The 20,252-nt window shown below is 41.2% G+C and overlaps 1 protein-coding gene across 2 annotated transcripts in view; it reads right to left on the minus strand.

The window, feature by feature from the left end:
* Positions 1-322: 322 nt before the first annotated feature.
* plod1a (procollagen-lysine, 2-oxoglutarate 5-dioxygenase 1a) overlaps positions 323-20,252 on the minus strand; it is a 31,244-nt gene continuing 11,314 nt past the window's right edge. Inside the window, exons 7-19 of one of the 2 annotated variants that reach the window (XM_042491528.1) lie at positions 19,303-19,400; positions 16,362-16,463; positions 16,028-16,159; positions 14,558-14,679; positions 10,893-10,997; positions 10,552-10,677; positions 8,807-8,948; positions 8,533-8,646; positions 6,944-7,009; positions 6,619-6,723; positions 6,167-6,313; positions 4,781-4,906; positions 323-1,169 (exon numbers count right to left, since the gene is read on the minus strand). In XM_042491528.1, coding sequence (XP_042347462.1) covers positions 1,014-1,169; positions 4,781-4,906; positions 6,167-6,313; positions 6,619-6,723; positions 6,944-7,009; positions 8,533-8,646; positions 8,807-8,948; positions 10,552-10,677; positions 10,893-10,997; positions 14,558-14,679; positions 16,028-16,159; positions 16,362-16,463; positions 19,303-19,400 — 1,541 coding nt within the window. In that variant the 3' untranslated portion in view covers positions 323-1,013. Of the gene's footprint in view, positions 1,170-4,403; positions 4,530-4,780; positions 4,907-6,166; positions 6,314-6,618; positions 6,724-6,943; positions 7,010-8,532; positions 8,647-8,806; positions 8,949-10,551; positions 10,678-10,892; positions 10,998-14,557; positions 14,680-16,027; positions 16,160-16,361; positions 16,464-19,302; positions 19,401-20,252 lie in introns of both variants that reach the window. The other variant, XM_042491527.1, reaches the window with a different exon arrangement.

The following is a 20,252-nucleotide window of genomic DNA, read 5'->3' on the forward strand; positions in this document are numbered from 1 at the left end:
AAGCCTAGTTTTTAGATTAGTGAATTCAATGCCTTTTCAGATTTTTAAGGATCCACTAGACTGTTACCAAATAATTTGCAGATGCTTCAGCTGAATATGTATAATATACAACCAAACTATTTGATGGAGGTCAGTTTTTGAGCCATGATGAAGGCCAACGTGTGTCCTCCATCAGACAGTAAGGCTTATTTTTAGCCGAGCCGATATCTGAAAACTCATGCTCCGACCAGCAGGTTAAGCAGGAGGAGTCAACAGTCACTGGCCAACGTATAAAAGTAAAAAAAAAAAAAAAAAAAAGAAATAATAATCACAGTCCACACTGTTTCATTTCACCGTTTTATTCTGCTTGTGTTGAGAGCACAGTGACGGCTTGTAACAAGAAATAACAGTGTTAGTATGTTTCACTTTTACTGACTCAACTGAGCAACATCAGTGAGAGCATGAGAAAAAATAAATTCATTCCAATATGAAATCTCACAAAAAGCAGATATATTGTCAATGCAAAGAAATCTGGGAGTGTGTCTTTTATCATATAAAATATTCACAAAATAAATAAGAAAGGCTGAACAGGCTTTGGTGTGTCACTTTAAGAAAGAGAAAAGATCAAGTTTGGATACAGAAGAAGTCAGCGTAACTCACTGAAGTCAAATTCAACATCTATGTTTTTCAGAAACACTTGGAATAAATCTGTGCTGAACTCTGGTGTTTTCCTGAGAGACGTCCAGCGTCAGACAACGATCTGATCCACAGCACACAGTCCAGAGCAAACAGGAGCCCTCAGTGATCCCGCAGCTGCTCCACAGAGCGCTGAAACTCTGCTGCTTACAGGGTCATCAGGGTCATAAACTATATTTATCTAGGTAAGATGGAAATATTTTGGACATAGAGAAATGAACTAACTGGTCACCACTTGAACAGAGAAACTGCAGAGAGCAGCTGTGGTGCTGGAGGATCGGGCCAGTGTGTGTCCTGTTGGTCTGGACCAGCTGGTGATGTGCGCCATCTTTGGAGGTTCAGGGATCCACGAAGGACACTGCGATGTAGCGGACCCCGGCGGTGGTGGGCAGGCCTTCGTGGTAGTGGGTGAGGCGGCCTGGGTGCATGAGGGCCCAGCCTTTACGGGGGGCCTGGATGGAGCAGTCATAGCGGAGGAACCTGCATCCACCGCCCTGCAGTCACAACACAACACACATCAGCTGACAGCTACACGAGCACCTGCTGGCTTTACTTGTTTTAGCAAACTTGAAATAACCTCCCAAAATTCTGACAAACTGAACGAGGTTTAGTGAGTTTCATGAGCAACTTGTCAGAAACATCCTTTTTCGACTGAAGGACCTGGACTAAATTTAATGTTAGATGGATAGTTCAGATCTGTGGAAGTGGGGATGTATGGGGTTCTTCTTGGAACTTAACTGATTTTTTTGGGTAGCTAAAATACATTTTGGTGCTCCACATCAGTACATTGCTTAGCTTCTGTTTCAGACTTCAGCCTGCTTCTCCAAACTGGGACTGTGCCGACTAACATCAACTGAATGTAACACACTTGACTAAGAAAAAGTACATCATACAACCCAACTTCAAACCATCAGAACTATCTCTTTGTTACTAGATTTAGGGACGAGTTCCTGAAACTAAATTTGGGCTCTGCTCAGAGGGTGATATATGTGGTGTCAGCAGGGCTGTCCATCATGACTGGGTAATATATTTCTAATGTATATAAAGACTGTATATAAAGATGGATGACGACAGTTTCCCCAAAGTGTGGCTTTTGAATCCGGATCGCCCCCTGGTGTCTGACTGCGGTATAGGTCATAAACTCCGCCTCCATGTTAGTGAATGTCATAGGCCAAACTAAAAACTTAAAGCACACAACAAATAAAGTTTTCCTGAAGATGGTTTCTGTCATCACCCTGATGTTTGTTCAAGTGATCATTTTTATGATAAGTTCAGTTTTCAGCAGTTATTAGATTCTACAAAAAGTGGGTGCGCTCGCATGGCCAGACAGGCCGGACACCGCGGATATCTCTACTGCGCAGTCACTGGCTCTCAATGACATCACCCTCACAAGATGGCAAGGGGACATTTTAACCGCACTTCAGCATAGCGGGGGTCAGTGGGGGCGTGTCGTCCATCTTTATTTACAGTCTATGGGTGTAGCAGACCAGTCAGATGAACACTGGGAGATGTGGTTGAAAGCTCAGCGGCAGATGATTCTGGTGTTTTTTGTAAAGTCTCCTGGTTACAAAATACCGTAGAAACACAAAGACCTGGTGTCAGAGTCTAACAGGGTTCTTGTAGTCGGGTTTGTGAGGATGCACAGTTACAGGCTGATGAGCTCCTGCAGTGTAAAACAGCTGATGGTGTAAATCAGCATCAGATCAGCTCTTCATCAACATCCTCAATGTGTTCATCTTAACTGTGTTTAACTGGGTGCTATTTAATCATTTAACCACCACTAACAAATCATACAGCCTTTTTCTTGTTTCAAAGTCTTTTTCAAAGAAAAAGCATCCTGGCTGGGGATCAGGGGTGGAGCCACATGTTGTAAACATCGGGGGCTCAGCACAAGCCGAAGATGGTCCGAGGTTTGCTCAGCCGGGAGGATTTTTTGAGATTACTAAAACAGAATCAGGCAAACACACAGCTTTATGAATCTGGTGAAAAGAACGCGTCTGTGTGTTTCTGTATGTTTCTGTATGTTTCTGCCTCTGTGCGTTCACACACAGTTTTAGTCGTCCATCTACAGAGTTTCCACATCTGGCCCCTGGTGTTTTTTCTTGCTCTGACAGTCAGAATGTCTTCTTTGATAAAACCATGCTGTGATTGACAATACTGACCACTTTGAGAGGCACATTAGGGGCAACCAGGCAGAAAACTGCCGGAGTCGAATTAACCATTTTGCCCCAATGTTTATTGTCAAATAGAACATGACTTTTTAAATCTCAGAGACAAGCGGAGAACAGATCTGGGAAATATCTGGTGTTTGTTGCCAAGTTTTTGGTTGATTTTGTCTTGTATGATTTCCAGGTGTCTTCTTCACATCCTGTGCCATTTGCACAAGCATAGTAATAAATAATCATCCATGTGAAACACAGTCGGTGTGTATAATTTTATGGATTAATAGAAGCTTTGATGCCGATCATATGTATTTATGATTTTCAGTTTCAGCCCTAAATGCAACATCAAGACAAAAAACTATCCATAAAGTCCCATAATCTCCCATTTCTAAACATTTTTAGGACTTTTGAAAGATCGACTGAAGACATTTTAATAACTGAGGCTTTATTTTTCGATGAATTATCTCAGTGTCTACAGGCGGGAAGCCTGTAATATTAAGACTTGTTAGGTTCAATGCTCAGAAAGCCTTCAGTGGGACTTCCTACGTACAACACGCTGTATTATCACATCACTAAATCACTAAACAAATGACAGAAAGGAATTAGCAGCTGTTTCTTCTCATTTTTAATCCATGTAGCGTAAACCAATAACTCTGTGGACTAACGGCTGATTGTTTAGTCCTGTATATTGACGATGCAGGGAAACAACATGGATGCAACGGTAAAAACAAAGCTCCTAGCTTCAGCTTCATGTGTCATGCAAAGAAGACAGACTCACAAACAGAGAAATGACACAAATGGAAAGTTTGAAACACCAGGGGCATAGATGAACATGCCAGAAATATGATGGCATTCCATGTTGAATGATATGATGATGATTTCAGCACCATGCTCTGGCAAACTTCTGTGCTCCCCTGTGTGGTTTGAGCTGTAAATATTTCTCTCTGTGCAGTGTACTCAACTACTGATCAGTCTGCGGCCACTTAATTCACATATGTTGTTTTGTCTTGCCCTTATGTGTGGAATTATTATAGAAATGATAACATTTTTCTGATTGCGGTGGCCATTGCCAGAGTGATAAAACAGCACCAAAATAGAGCTTGTTTAATTTTGCAAAGTGCCAGTGTAGGATCCCCCACACCCCCCGACAGAGGTCCTAGCTAAGATCCTAATATCCTAAAATCCCAGAAATGTTCTAAAATCCTAGAAGTGTAGCAAAAATCCTAGTAATGTCCTTAAACCATAGAAACCTCTTACAGTCCTACAAATGTCCTAAAATCCTGGAAGTGTCCTTAAACCCTAGAAATGTCTTTAATTCGGAGAAACATGTAGGGCTGCTGGGACCGGCCCTCTGTCATTTTGCAAATGTGGTCCCCTGGCAGAGCCAGCTGAGTGTCCCTGTGCTAGCTTTTCCAGGTGTTGTCTTGTACAAAGAGTGTCATGTGTAACAGGATCATATGTTGAGAAAATAACACTTTGTGCTGACAAACTGCTCTTTTAGGATGCAGTAACCATGAACGCCCTGTTGGATATGTCAGATTTCTGCTGACCTCTGAACTCACTCACCTGGTAATCAAGGCCCACTTGGTTGAGTGCAATGTTTATAGTGAATGTGGAGGCATCATGGTGCGGTCTCAAAGAGGGCTGCTCATCTGGTTTATATCTAACTACAAAGGCCAAGTCAAACTGAGCCTGCAAACACACAGACAGAAAAGAGTCATGCAAGCATTCGCAGAGAGACTGCTGGTCTGGCCGCAGGCAGTGTGTGTGTGTATGTACACATGAACACCCATCGCAGCTCCTGCTCAAATCAGAGACGCGTCAGCTCGAGTCCCGCTCCAGCATTCACTTCCAGAGACGGAGCAGAGAAGCAGAGAGAGAGCTGCAGATCACCTGCATCATCACATCCTAACTGCTATTACCTGCCAGCTGCTCCCATTTACCTGGTAGTCAATGTCTTTGCTGTTGAGAGCAATGTTAATAGTGAATGTGGAGGCGTCGTGGTGAGGCACAAGCAGCGGCTGCTCGTCAGGTTTGTACCTCACCACAAAGTTCAGGGGGGTGGAACACTGATGAGAGAACACATGTTAGTCAGCACAACCAACTGATGGCTTACAGTCTTTGTCAGTTATCCTAAACATCATCTGACACACATTATTCAGCACATCTCAAATATACTGAAAAACACACTGTAAAAAATGATTTGTTTTAACTGAAAAAAGTTAGTGCCTTTAAATTGTAAGTTGACTAAATTTGAGAAAACAAGTTGAGGTGATTTTGTAATAATTCAACTTAACTTCTTCAGTCAACTTAAAACTTTTGCTCAAAGTTGCCATTTAAAGTCTTTAGACCTTGATTATGCCTTGAAGAGTACAGGTTTTTCTTGAATGCCGTTGCCATGGAGAAGCACTATTTGCCTTGAAACAGGAAGTTGTTGTAAGTTCACTTTACATTGCCCAACTGGCACCAAACATCACATGCTTCATGAGGCTGCTTGCCTTAAGACATCAACATGTCAACTACGTGTCACACTCTCTGCGCCCCCTACTGGCAACAGGAACTAAGCCTTTTAAGACAATTATCATTTAATTTATATGAAATTTACATGGTTTGCTGTACAAATTCACAGACATTTGTACAGAAATGAACAACCACTTCAGCCAGCACCCTGCCAGAACCCCGGACTTGCACACAGGTGCCAGGGCCCGTTCATCACTGCTTGCAGTAACTAACTTTTTAAAGTTATGACAAATAGTTTCTTTTTACAGTGTTAACAGTGTCTTTAAACTGCTGACTTCATCACAAAAATGTTTGGTATCAGAAATGTTCTGGTTTCCATTTGTGGTCCAAGTAGCAAATTGAGTGGCAGGTAAACAGTCTTTAGGGAAAAGTGCTGTTGCCAAAATGCAATCTCAAAACCAAACAACAATCATCAGAAGATTACTTTCCTTTTTAGTAGTTTTTTCTCTGATTCATCTGTACTCAAAAATAAACCCGGTTTTTGCATCTGAAACCTCAGCTGGTAAAAATAACTCTTCTCACTTTGCTGCTCTATTGGACTGACAGGTGCACTGTGGGACCTGCAGTACAAGCACTGCAGCAATGTCCACTCTGCACCAAAGCTGCAACAGAGTAGAATTACTGACAGTGTCAGTTTATAGAAAACATCACTTTAAACACAGTTTCTTCCTAATGAAGTTCAATTAAGGGGATCAGTTTAAGAAAATGTATTGGTGAAAATGAGACATGGAATATTTTAAATTCTTCTAAACTCAGATGTGTTATCATCTCATGAGAATGTGAGACAGTAATGGTTTAAGACGTCTTACCTTGGTGTAGTAACCAGGATACATCTTCTCTGTTATTGGAGCAATGTACTCCAGTAACAATTTGTGCCATTCCCTTTCGTAGTTGATTTGATTCATGTGGATATCCACTGTGGGAACATTCTCATAGCCGCCCTGGATTCTGGTGTCCTGACAATAAATACATCAGTTTAGAAAAATAAACTACACATCAACAAAACTTACTAAAGTATTCATCTGACAATCAGAGGGGCCACAGGACTCTCGGCTAGGCACCAGATGTCAAGTTGTTAAACAAATACTCATATTGATGAGGGAGAAGATTTTATTAAACATGTTTCCTGTGAGCTACATGGGGCTCAAATGCAGCATTTTTATTATTATTGCTGACATTGAGTAATATTTATGGAGAATTTTTAGTATCACAGCACTGACGCAAATCAAAAGAAGATGGTAACAAAAAGGTAACAACATACCACATTGCCTCCTCCTGACCACTTCCCATAATGCTCCATCTCTTCAACAAGGTGGTTACAAGCAACATCACTGAAGATTGGGAACCAGTACACATCAGGACAGGGCTGGGGGACAGAGGACAGTTTAACCATATCATATATCATAGTCATATCATATATTCATCTGCTCCATTACAGTTACACACATCACAGTGAGTCCTCTGCAGTGACAGTGTGTTAGAATAGAAGCATGGATTCTCTTTTCTCTGTTGAAAAACATCACTCTACATTTGACCTTTTTCACTTTAGACATCATGTCCTCATATCAACGTGCGCTGAAACTCACAGTTTCAATCAGCTTGTCTTTCATGATGTGAGAGTAGTTCTCGTGGATGTAGCGCTCCTGCCAGTCCTGAAACAAACACACCACATACACACTGCAAATGTTATTTCTCCTCATTTAACTCTTCATTTGCTTAATATGCTGCATGTAGAACCTTTACCGTGTCAAATAGTACTGACAGACAATGCTACTGCTTTACTCCTACTACTTCACTTTTACTATAACCGCATTAAAACACTCTGCCATTGCTCCTATCACTGCACTGGTCCTGTTATTACTGAGACTACTGATATCTGTTGCTGACATCATGCTCTCGGGCTTGTAGGTGAAAGCCCTGAATGATTTAAGGAATCCTTCACCCACAAAATTATTACTTTTATATTAATTACTCTCCACGTGTTACCTTGAATAAGTAAGAAAACCTTGTTTTTCTGTCATGCTCCCAACAAGAACTGGAGAATAAAAACAAGTCCAACATTCTTTGTGCACTGATGTACACTTAACAGCTTCAGGTGATCGTCACTCTCAGCAGTCCTCTGATTGGATGATTCAAAAATGGAGGCAGTCTCTGTCTTTATATATTTGTGGAAAAGTTATGATGCTGCCATAATAACTGATGAAGGTCAGCTAGACCAAAACATTGTTTTTTTCATTCAATAAATATGTCAGCAGTGAGCAGGACAGCAGGTGGTTTCCATTAACCCTCAAACTGCATAAATTAAAATTGCAAATTGAAATCGTGGACTATCACCTCCCAGAAATCCCTCATACATGGCCGCTCCCACGTATAAGGAGATTTCCTTTCCATTATGGCTCCATAACACGCCTACGTGGCCTTGGATTGTAAATAATGTCGGCTAGTGCGGTGGCTGTGATAGAAATATAGCTGCTAATGTTTTCACTGTACTTCTTGGAATGTTATCACCAGAGGAGAAGTCACATAAACACAGAAAATGCAGTTCTGTAATGGAAACCTGACAAATGTGGGGGAGTTTCTCTATTTATAGATGGCAGCGTTTCTAAAAAAAAGTTAAATGCAAGTTGCAATTTTTCGTGGGGGCCATTGAAAAATGCAAAAATACTTGCAATGTTGTATTTCAGTCTGAATTTGTTATTATGAGTATTCTGTGTGAAGTAGAATCTATTTGTATTTGTAATGGGGGGGGGGGTGACTGGGAAGGGGGGCTGACTGCTGATCGCTGACAATCCTGCCTGTTGCTGCTGTTTGAAGCAGCTCTGAAGGAACGTCTCTGTGAGCTTTCCTCCTGCTCTCTGCCCCGGCATAAGCCAACACAGCAGTGGTGAATTTTAGACTATTTGAACAGTGGTATCTCACAGAGGGGCTCAGTAAATCAACCTGATGGATGCAGCTCTACTCTGAAATGACATTTCCCCATTTTAAACAGCTGAATTTGTGGTAAAATTGGGCTGATTGGACAAATTTGCGCAGAATTCATGGGGACAAGCTGACTTTGCAACATCCTGGAGGGACTGCCTAATTACTGCCATTACAGTAACCAATAACAACACTCCTGCTCCCCCATCACAAAAACTACAGCAGTCAGTAATCCTAACAGCTGAAATGTTCTCACCACGGGGTTCTCAAAGATCTGCCACAGATCGTTATGAAGATGGCTCGTCTCATAGTTGTCTGTCGACAGGATGCGACCAAAAGTGTGCATGTTTGTGACATACATGAAGACTCCCTGAAAGAAAGATTCACATCAGATCAAATACTTTCATGGACAAGTTAACATTTACAATTCAGTTTAGATTATGCTTTTCAATGCAGTTATTCAGGTTCAATTATAAATGACTCGGTTTCTAGTGACACACATTTCACACATCTGTTTTTCTCTTACTGACCTTACTGCGAATGTTGTGGCAGAACGCCATGTCAGGGTCTAAGATGTTAGAGTTAAACAGCTCATAGTCTGGGAGCTCTGAGCGCAGGAGGCTGGCCTTCACCAGGTACACACTGGACACGTATGGGACATTCCACACACCCCTGAGAAACCAAGACAGTCTTAGCCATTTACACCCCAACAACAGGATCGAATATCAGGAGCAGATGGTGCTACATAGTGAAAACTTTTAACCAGGGAGAGAGAGTCAGGCCTGTATTGGAGACAGACTTTCCCTGTTTCATTAGAATACTTCATTATGTTTTAGTAATACGACCAAAATTAGTGTGTGAATGCAGTTTTTGCAAAGACAGGTGAACCCACTAAATATGACCACTATGGTCCTTCTGACAGGGGTTGCTTGACCTCTGACCTCAAGATATCTGAATGAAATGTGTTCTATTGGTCCCCATGAGTCTCCTTTTCACAAAAACGCCCATTTTATGCTAGTCCAATGCATTTAAAAAAAAACGTGCAGTAAAAATGTGGTTTTTTTGCCTATTGTGTTTGAATATTTCTGCAGACTGGGGTCCCTAAACAGCGTTGAAATTGCAGAAATTATGTCTGGCTGCAAAGCTGTGACTCTTTCAAATTCAGTGAGCCCAATTATATTCATGTGTGATGATGTTAGTCTCCATAGTAAGCATTCACTGTAGTGACACCATTTTTTAAAGTCTTGACATTACTGTATAAAATGACCTATAGGGAGCAACCTTATTAACCTTTACAGCCACAATAATGTGGCTTCTCAGCAGGTTCTAAAACATAAGTGTTCACCATCAAATCACCAAAACATGAAGTTCTGACAGAAATGTCAAACGTTTTTGATCTAAGATCACAGCATGGATTTTTTTGCGATGTCCCTTTGGGTCTTGGTGTTTTTATGTGGTATTGTAGAGGGATTCTGGATCATTTTCATTAATTATCCAGCGAGTAAAAATGCATTTAGTTCGTACCACATCTGTGTAACAAATTGTATTAACCCCAAAACTACCACAACTACTTGTCAGACAGTACTGTGCTTGGAAATGTTCATCATTTACTTCCTTCAGAATTTTCCCAGCCCCCACACTGTCTAAACTTTAAAAGTTTGGATAAGCGCCTAACCAAAACACTATGTTTACGACAGATTTATGGCTAAAAAAAACTTGACACACAGAGATGAGCTGCATCTCAAATTAATCTACAGGTTCCATCTTTCAGATGATGTGAACCACTTCTATGTGACTTCAACTGACCTGCTATCACCTCCTAAAAAAAGGACAAAAATGGTTGGTATGGTAGGGAGGGGTGGAATGAAAGAGGTTAGTTTGAAATGCATTAATGCTTACAGGAAGTGCTGAATTTCACTGACAGTAACTCAGTGACCAAAAAAGCAGAAAAAGAACTGAAACTGATAAAGTGCAAGCAGATGAAAATAAATGCTGAGTGTGAGATGACAGGTTTTGTACTGATAATGCTGAATTTACCATGTGTGCTGTAAGTTATCGCCCTTCACCACCACATGATCACTGTCATCAGGTGCACTGTGCATACGGTGTTAATTCTATAGATTGGTTTGATTTGATTTGGTGCATATCTGCAGAGTTCTGTAATGTGGTCTGGACTGCTCTGTCAGTGGTTCTTCACTCTGGTTTGTCGATAAAATCTCAAGTCTTTCGTCACTAAAAAGCCCCATGAAGTCTTCATAAATTTTAAGGAACTTACACCCTGCGTCCTTGAACTATGTCCACGTAGTCCTCAGACCTGGCATAGTAGCCCTCTGCACTGAGGGCTCCCCAGAAGTTGCTCCACAGTCGACCAGCGCGAGTTATCATCGGTGCCACAATAGGACTAATGAACAATTAAAATAAAGTTACTGGTGCATATATCATCAGGCCATATACACTAAGTAAAAACAGAACTCAAAATAAATCATAAATCAACAAATGAATAAGAGTAACAGAAATGAAGAGATTCACTATGTGTGGTTGTGCCCACAGCAGTCCTACAACTTCAGCTAGCACAAGATCATTGTGAATAATTGTAATGGTGATAAATATACTCACAGGTTTTGTTCAATGAGAATTTTAAGTGTGTTCTCGTTCTTTAAGACCACTTCAATATCCAACGTGAAGAAATAGTCACAGTCATTATCCTTCCGGCACATATCACTGAAACAAAGGAAAGACACGTTATGTTGTGTAATATTCAGGGGCAAACATAAACAATATGATCGTCAGACATGGCACTACACTGTTGCCTGTCAGCTTGCATAGATTCAGTTGTGCTGTGTGCACAAGCTCCTGCTGTTTCCATTAAAGTCCCCCTCCACTTAAAAACATGTTTTTCTTCTGTTAATTATCCTAAAATGTCTGACCTTGATTATACTGACTTGTACCTGTGCAAAGTTTGTCACAAGAAAGATGTTTTCACATTCCTCTGCTGAGGGTGGTGATGTCTTTGCAATTCCCTAAAATCTGAGATTCAAATGTACTTGAGGCAGCTAGATTAGGTACATCGCTAATTTGAAAGTGAAGTTTGAAGTCGCTGTCTAATATGAAAAACATGAACCGACAGGGGAACAGACTTCAACACAGCACCTGTAAAGAAACCTGAAATGACTAGAAACCCCCAGCACAGAGCGGACTGTCAGTACAGAGAGTAGAGTTCGCAAACATAGTTTTGAATTTAAATTACACAGTGCAACATTGTAGCAGATATTATTGTATGAATTATATAAAAATTGTCCCCCTTCCTTCTACTGTCATGACTGTTGAAATTAGCTAAAGAAACAAAGACCAGGCTATAAAAATGTTTATTTCTCCTGTAAAGTTAGGTATGTTAACATGGGGGTCTATAGGTCATGAGGCATGGACTCGTTTTGGAGCCAGCCTAAAACTGCAGTTTTTTGGCACAAAAGCGTCACTTTCATTCTTAACACTCAGCCATTAATTTTTGTTTTTCTTGTGTAGCATACGAGGACATCAACTACGTATCCTTGTGCAGCCCTGTGTTGTACAATGACAGTAAATGAAGCTTGAAGTCTGAGAGTGTTAAACTGACACTTGAGGTGAGCAGAAAGAAACCTTTGAGCATTAAGTGGTTCTTAAGTGTTCTTGGTACCACAGCACCATAGGCCAAAGATTGATGATGGACTTTGCTGTTGTATCATCAGATCTGGGGGTGTTTGTCTTAGACACTTGGTTGAAGAGAAGAGCCGAGCTGTCAGCTGATTACCACCGGGTGATGAGTTGGATCAGGTGGCGGGGAAGGCTGCCAGACAGACTTGGTTTGTTGACTTCAGCTCAGCATTCAACAGAATTTCCCCCATGAAGCTGATTGGAAAACTTAACACTGTGGGCTTCAGTACAACACTCTGCAACTGAAAACTGGACTTCCTCACATGCAGACCCCAGAGAGTTCGAACTGGCAGTCACATCTCCTCTACATTAGTGCTCAACACTGGAGCCCCCCCCCAGGGCTGTATGCTCAGCCCCCTTCTGTTCACACTGTACACCCATGACTGCACTCCCAGACATCTGCAGAACTCTCTAGTGAAGTATGCTGACGACACCACCATCATCGGCTGTATTACAAACAACGATGAGAGTTCATACCGGGAGGAAATCAACAGTCTTGCAGAGTGGTGCACAGAGAACCACCTACTGATCAATGTCAGTAAAACCAAGGAGCTGATTGTTGATTTTAGAAAGAAGGACACAAAGACACACACCCCTGTCTACATCAGTGGAGCTGAGGTGGAGCAGGCGAACAGCTATAGGTTTCTTGGAATTATGATCACTGAGAACCTATTTTGGGCATCACACACCACCACCCAGGTTAAAAAGCACAGAAAAGGCTCTACTTCCTACGGAAACTTAGGAAGGCTAAATTCCAGAGCAAGATCCTGGTTAACTTCTACAGAGGACCAATAGAAAGCATACTGACATGAAACATCACGAAATGGCATGGTTCGTGCATAGCCCAGGGCAGGATGGCTCTATAGCGGGTGATTCAAACTGCCCAGAACATCACTGGTTCCCATCTGTAGAGCATCAGTGACCTCGGTGAAGTGAGGTATCTGCACAGAGCCCAAAAGACACTGAAAGACAGCAGCCACCCCAGCCACAGTCTGTTCACCCTGCTGCCATCTGGAAAGAGACATAGAAGTATTCGCTGCAGAACCACCAGACTACAGAGCAGCTTCTTTCCCCAGGCAGTGAGACTACTCCTCCTTCGATGCCAAAAGATGTAGCAGGATTGAGGGTCAACTTTAATTTCATTTCTTCTTAAACCACATTAAAGAAAAATAGCAGGATTTTACCTTTTACCTTGTACCTTGGTAAACCCAAACTTGTAGTGAGGGTGACCTGGGAGTGTCTGGCTGAGACCTCCGTCTGTCATGTCTTCAACTCACACCTCTGGAAGATTTTTTTGTGCATCTTGGAAGAGGTTAGGGACAAGGAATCTGAGTGGGCCATGTTCAAAACCTTAATTGTGGAGGCAGCTGCTAGAAGTTGTGATTGGAAGGTCTTCAGAGCCTGTCGTGGTGGCAACCTAAGAGGGAGGCCATCAGGCTGAATAAGGTTAATTGACCCAACTGTCTCTTGAGGCAACAGAAGGGTACCGGTTGCCCAGAAGGGTTGCAGCTAAGATGGTCGCCAAAGCAAAAGCCAGGGTGAGGTAAGAGTTTGGGGAGGCTATGGAGAAGGGCACTCTGTTGGCCCCAAGGAAGTTCTGGCAAAACATTAGTTGCCCCAGGAAGAAAGCGCAGGGCTTGTCTCAGGAGAAGTGCTGAAAAGACTGAGGATATTGTTGAGTGGTGGAAAGAACACTTTGAGGATCTCCTGAAAACAACCTGCAGCATCTCTGTGGAGAAAGCAGAGTTTGAAGACTTGGGAGAACCTGCGCTCATATCCATGGCAGAGGTCTCTGAGATATTCAAAGGGAATTTCAGTGGCAAGGCACCAGTTGGGGATGAGATTCGCTCTAAGATGCTGGAGGTTCTGGACATTGTTAGATTGTCACAGCTGACACATCTTTCAGTGCTGCATGGAGGTTGGGTGCAGTGTCTGTGGAGTGGCAGACTGTAGTGGTGGTTCCATTTTAAAAAAAAGGGGGGGATTGGAGGATGTGCTCCTATTATCTGAGTATTCCACTACTCATCCTCCCAGGGAAAGTGTATTCCAGGGTGCTAGAAAGGAGGCTCTGAACTTCAGATTTAAGGGAAGTAACGCTGATTCTGTCCTGGTCATGGAACAGTGGACCAACTCTTTACCCTTGCAGGGCTGCTGGAGGAGTCCTGGGAGTGTGCTCATCTGGTCTACGTGTGATTTTTGGACCTAGAGATGGCCCATGACTATGTCTTCTGGGTGGGGTTTTTTGCAAGAATATGGGGTGCTGTGGGTCGTTGCTATGAGCCATCCGGTCCTTGTACAACTAAAGTGAGAGCAGTGTCCCTGTACTTAGTACTTCAGTAAATCACCAGACAGCTTCTCAGTGTCTCTTCGAAAGAAAAAAACACTACAGGATTTGCACATTAAACCAAATCAATTTGAAAGTAACACACATAACTTCTTTATGGCTGTGTTAATGGAGCTTTTTCTGATTCTTCAACACAGGCATTTTTTTTCTCATGACCAGAATTTCAAAGGAGAGCACATATGATTTTGTGCAACACGGTTTCTCTCAAAATATTTAATCATACAGCTGATCACTGAGTGTAACTCACAAGCCCAGGTTGCGGGAGGCATCTTCGTCCATCGCCTCTTCAGGCCCAATGAACTTGACCTCCTGATATAGGCTTCCATGCTCCTTCAGGAAGGAGCTGACCTGACGCTCATGATGAGCTTCCTGAAGGGAAAGAGGAATAAACAGATAGAGAGTGCAGAGCAGGAGTGTGAGTCACTTAAGACACTGAAAATAGCACTAAATAAGCAGATATGACAGTTAAAAACCCGTCATTACAGCACGTTTGTACACCCAGTAGCTTTTTTATAGACATGACTGTCAGCTCTGTTTGCTTTTCAATGGTGTCATTGCAAAAGGCGTGTATTTTGACTCTCAAAATCATCAAGTTCACCTCGGTGCATTAACACTTTAAATGCTTGCCTTTTTGTGCTTGCTTTTCTCTTTCTTTATTTACAGGCTTTTGACACGGTCACTAATGTCTTAGCTAGGTATGACGAAATGTGTGTGTGAGAGTGGAAAGCCTTAATGTCAGAATAAATATTTCATTTAATTAAAAAAAAAAAAAATTTTTATTTTTTTACATTTTGGTAAATTTGCACCATGAAAAGTTAAGCTGCATTGCCTGCAAGTACGTGAGTTAATACTTCCTATTGACATCAGTATCAAATTGTTAAAATTGATTCCAGCGGTGTGTGTGTGTGAACGTGTGCTCAGATATGACTCAGTAATGGTTCTTAGAAAAAGGGGTACAAGTGAATGAGTTTCAAGGGGGTTAATAAACTTTTGTTTTCAGTCTGTTTTTATGTTGTCTGTTGTTTTAATCATTTACAAGTTTACAAGACTTGAGAGGGACACTAATGGACAACCGGCCAATTCATAGAAGCACCCCTTTACAGGGCAAATATCATACATTCCAGGACGTTGCAGGCAGAGTGTCACACACACACACACACACACACACACACACACACACACACACACAGAGGATACAAAGGAAAAAAAAACTGACTATATATACAGTGAGAGGGGGCAAATTCCAGAGGACCACTGGCCCATTCATGTGCTGTGCATATATATGTATACATGCCTGTATACATATCCAAATATATCTATATATCCATATCCAAAACCCTAACCCTTCCTGAGATATGAGGTTGAGTATGACGTTCAGAAAAGTGTTTGTAAAACATTAAGATGTCACATTGAGGTTGACCTTTGACCTTCTGTATGTAAAATGTCATTACTTCATCATTTTACCCTATCAGACATTTGGGTAAAATATGTGATAGTGTCTTAATTAGTGTATGAATTCTTAAATTATGGTCGCAATGACCTTCGACCATCAAAATCTAAGCTCACCGTTGACTCTAAGTAGCACTGTACACAGGCACAGAGGTACAAAAAAAACTGTCACGGTTCTGGCTTGTCTACAGATCACTTTGGTTCCTGCACACATCATATCCCACAGACCAAACTACAGGAGTATGCGTGGCTATGCTGCTGCTGTTACCTGGTTGTAGATGAAGAGTTTGAGTCTGTTCTTGGGATACTGGAGCTTCAGTAGACGTTCAAAGAACACCGTCACAAAAGGGGTTGGCTGCTGAATGAAGATGCCAATCACCACCAGTGGGTACTCACTCTCCTGTTGGAAAAACACAAGCATCATATAACATCCAGGAGAGAGGGATTATCACTGCTACTGGCACCAAACCTCAACAGAACAAAACACCTCAAACAGTTAAAATCAGTTCTCAGTATTGATTAAATGTCGATAAGGGAACTAAGACAAATAAAGGAACGATAAAGGAACAAAGACAATCCAGTCAGGAGATGTGATGACAGACCTTCAGAGCTGTCAGTGGGTGCAGATCCTCCTGACACACTGTGCATCCTGTCTCAAATGTCCATGTGTTGGGGATGTAGTTACCCAGGTAGTTGATCTGGAGCTGAAAAACAAATATGTGTTCATGTTGACTCCGACTTCCAGCACTTACGAGACAAGACAAGACAAGAAAAGACAAGACAAGATAAGGGGTTGACCAATATTGGTTTTTCAGGGCCAATACTGATACCGATTATTGGAGGTTAATCAGAGTTATAACCGATTTTTGGAAATGATATGCATTTACAATAAAATTGAAATGTTTCTGTCAATTTAGAATTTGGAATATAAAAAACTCCAACACAAAACTTTGTTTAAATGCCTTTAGCAAATTTTTAATAAAAACTGAAACATTCAACATTATATACTGCAAGTTCCCTGCAACTTTTTTTTTTAAAGTTCAGTGAAAATTTAAATTAAAAAAATAAGGAATAAAAATAGCTTCTTGAGGTTTTACAAAATAAGAGTTATTTCCATGGTGACACTTTCTTGACATGTATTGGAGACTGCCTATCCTGCTGTTGGTTGAGTGTACTACGCACACTTTTTCATTTATTAACTTTATCAGCCATCATTAAAATAAAACGCTGATAAAGATAGTAAGCAAAATGCCAAATAAGGGCCTCGATAATTGGCCAGGCTGATAATCTGTTAATGCCTACTGTACACCAATGTTCTTTTTAATAACTATTAGCAAGAAGAATAACAGATGGATCGTGAATGCTCCTCTAGCCCTCTGGGTAGGCGGGCTGGTGTGTTACAGCAGACTTATTAGCCTGTTTGATCACTCATTCAGCGAGCTAAGATCTACTACAAGACTATACAGCTAATGTGAGTAGTTCACTTTTCTTTTTTTTTTAAAGATTATTTTTTGGGCATTTGCCTTCTTTCATGGGGCGCCTGCTTTATCTACTCAGCCACTGGATGCCCTGACAGAAGGCATTTTTACAGGACATGTAGTGAAATACGCTGTTTGATTTCATTTGAATGAAGTCAAATTTTTCATAGGACAAGTAGTAACTACTCTGAATTTTGTGTACTTTTTTGTAAATATATTACAGAAAGACCTCATTACACAAACTACATAAGTCTGAAATCCTGTTTTTTCTCAATTCAGGATGACATTCAGGATTTTTGCTATTACAGAAACATGTTTGAAACTGCATTCAGGGAAATATCCTGTCTTTATCTAAGGATAGGAAGTTAACTACTACAACAACCCTTGTCCACCAACATAAAGGTGGTTCTGTTCAGGTTCATGCACCTAATTTTGGATCGCTAAGAGCATTTTGACCAAAAATAAACTGGTTCAAAACCAAAAAAAAGTTGGTTCTCAGCTGAAACCAAACAGTAGCAGGTTTTCCTTGACCTGAAGTGGGAACTATAACGACATCAGAGGGCTTGTTAAATTCCACAGTTTGGAAAGAGAGGCTGGAGAAGTCAAATAAGAAAAAGTTGAGGGGGGCATACAGTGGTCTCTTTAATGGTTAGTCTATGCTTTTGTAGAGTAAAAACAAATATCTGTAATAACAGAACAGAAGTTCGCACGTGATCAATGTGATCTGTGATTTTGCCACAACTTTTTGCTTTCTTTGTGCACTGTGCAACACACAAAACTGGTGGAAACGAGGGCTGGTTTGCTAGATAGCACCAAGGTTCCAAAAATACTGAACCAATCCAATTCAAGAACAAGAGCTAATTTTTTGGAGAAAGGGTATTAGAGAGTTAGGGAGTTCCCAAGTTAGGGTGGCAACTTTGTCCTAAAATTCAGAACTCCCTAAAATGGAAGCAGCACTGTTGTTAGGTCTGTATCTCAATAATATTAAAGATAAAGAACAACATGAACACCAAAATATTTTTAACTGAACGGCTTCTCAAGCTGGGTGATGCTTAAAAAAACCAACCTTCCTGGTCACTTGTACTGACTAGTTGTTCATCACTTGTTTTTGCTCCATATGTTTTCATGTTATTCACAAAAAAAATCACTAAAAAACTTCCTGAAAAGATGGGCTTTCCTCTACACCACAGACACAATTAGTGCCTCCAACTCCTCATAGCTAAAACTGCGTGCCTGTCTTTTCTTGTCCATGATAGTTAGCTAGCTGGCCAATGAGAGCTGTTGATATGATAACTTGTTCATGCCGAGTAGCCTACAAGTACTTTCTGTTTTTTGTAAATTTAATTCATACAATATTCAATAAACAAAATTACAACTATTAAATACAATGGACAGAATACCAAAAAAGAAAAACAAATCAACAGAAAACAAAAACAAAAAGACAATAAACAAACAGACTGCCAGCACTCACTCAAGACAAAGAAAAGAAAAATGTTTATATACACGCCTACCAGTACTTTCTAATCAAACACAGAGTTGGTGTACATTCATGACAGATACAGGTCCAACGAGACAAGAACCGATTGAAGGATCAAATTTACAGTTCCAGTTGGGTTTCAGTTTCAGACAAGAGGTCTGAGATAGGAGAGGACACAGCCCAGAGTTAAGCAAAGGGATTTTCCTATTTTTGAAACTTAAGCTGAGATAGGAGCAGCAGCCAGAATACCCGTCTGTAATGAGGCCCCAGGAGCACACTAACTTACTATATGGACTATTAAAAGCTGTAAATTAATCATTCTTTCCTCTCTGAAGTTTTCAATCTGATGAGAGCCTCATTCAGCTGCTCTCTGTTGGATGATGTGCTGACAATAACTTGTTTGCATGAGGAACAACAAAACACAAAGACAAGTGTCTTGTTGGTTTCAGACTTACACTGAGCGAATGGACTTACCGAATGAAGACATCAGCTGCTGATCTCGCCCACAGTGGCTCTGATGGTTAGCTTTATGAGGCTACCGTGCTTAGAATGTGATTGGTCAATGTGATTGGTTTGACAGGTCAGTACCTTGGTTGGTCCATTCCCATGAATGATCACAGGCAGGGTGTCATACAACACATTTCTGGCTCGTACACGTCCATCCTCAAACTTCAGCACCACCTCATCTGGTAACACACACACACCGATTATTGCCCTGGGGCTGGCTACCATGTTAAGTATTTGGCCATGGTAGTTGTGTCTAATATATTCCAAAAACAAGTCTGGACTTATCCAGCAGTAATCCCTCGCTTGCGGTGTGTTTATCTGCAGTCACTCTGCCTGGATTTTCTGATTTTCTTCTCATATAACTGTGCACTGGATGTTCTGTGCTGCAACCTTTGGGCAGTGGTCTGTGGCCCAAAGCCAATAACAGTCTGCAGGTGAGGTCAGGACAAACAAACTAAACTGATGGAAGCAGCGGTAGACCAGCAGCTCCTGTGTTCAGAGGTCTTAAATCAGTTTTTCTCAGTGGAGTCTGGCTTAAAGAGAGAAAAATTATGGCTTCATTTTCTTAATTGGAAATCAGTGTCTGACACCGAGTCAGTGTGTGTAAATATGTAAGTGTATGTATATATGTTAGAGATGAAGACCACAAACTAATTAACTGATTAGCTGAGAAGGGGTAGAAAATAATAAGTTGATACTTCCTCCTGCTCCTTTTTGAACATGTAAGACGCAATTTCTTGTTGCTTATTTGAATCTATTGAATGAAATTTTTGTATAGGTTATCATCCATTTTGTTATTGGCATTTTGTTTCATTTTTTACCTTTCATAAAAGAGACATAGTGAGGATTAATGGGAGCAGACTGGAGTCCAATCATGCCCCCAGACTCCTGGTGTTGTCACATCTGTCTCTCAGTAAACTAACAAATTCCTTCCTCAGCCTCAGAAGAAAAAAATGCTGCAGACAGCTCTGAGAGTTCAGCTCATGTCTAGACATGCAGCCTCAGCTAAATCTCTGCCACTGTAAACTCTG

This window comes from Plectropomus leopardus, chromosome 8 (genome assembly GCF_008729295.1).
Source record: "Plectropomus leopardus isolate mb chromosome 8, YSFRI_Pleo_2.0, whole genome shotgun sequence".
In the NCBI taxonomy this organism is placed as follows: domain Eukaryota; kingdom Metazoa; phylum Chordata; class Actinopteri; order Perciformes; family Serranidae; genus Plectropomus; species Plectropomus leopardus.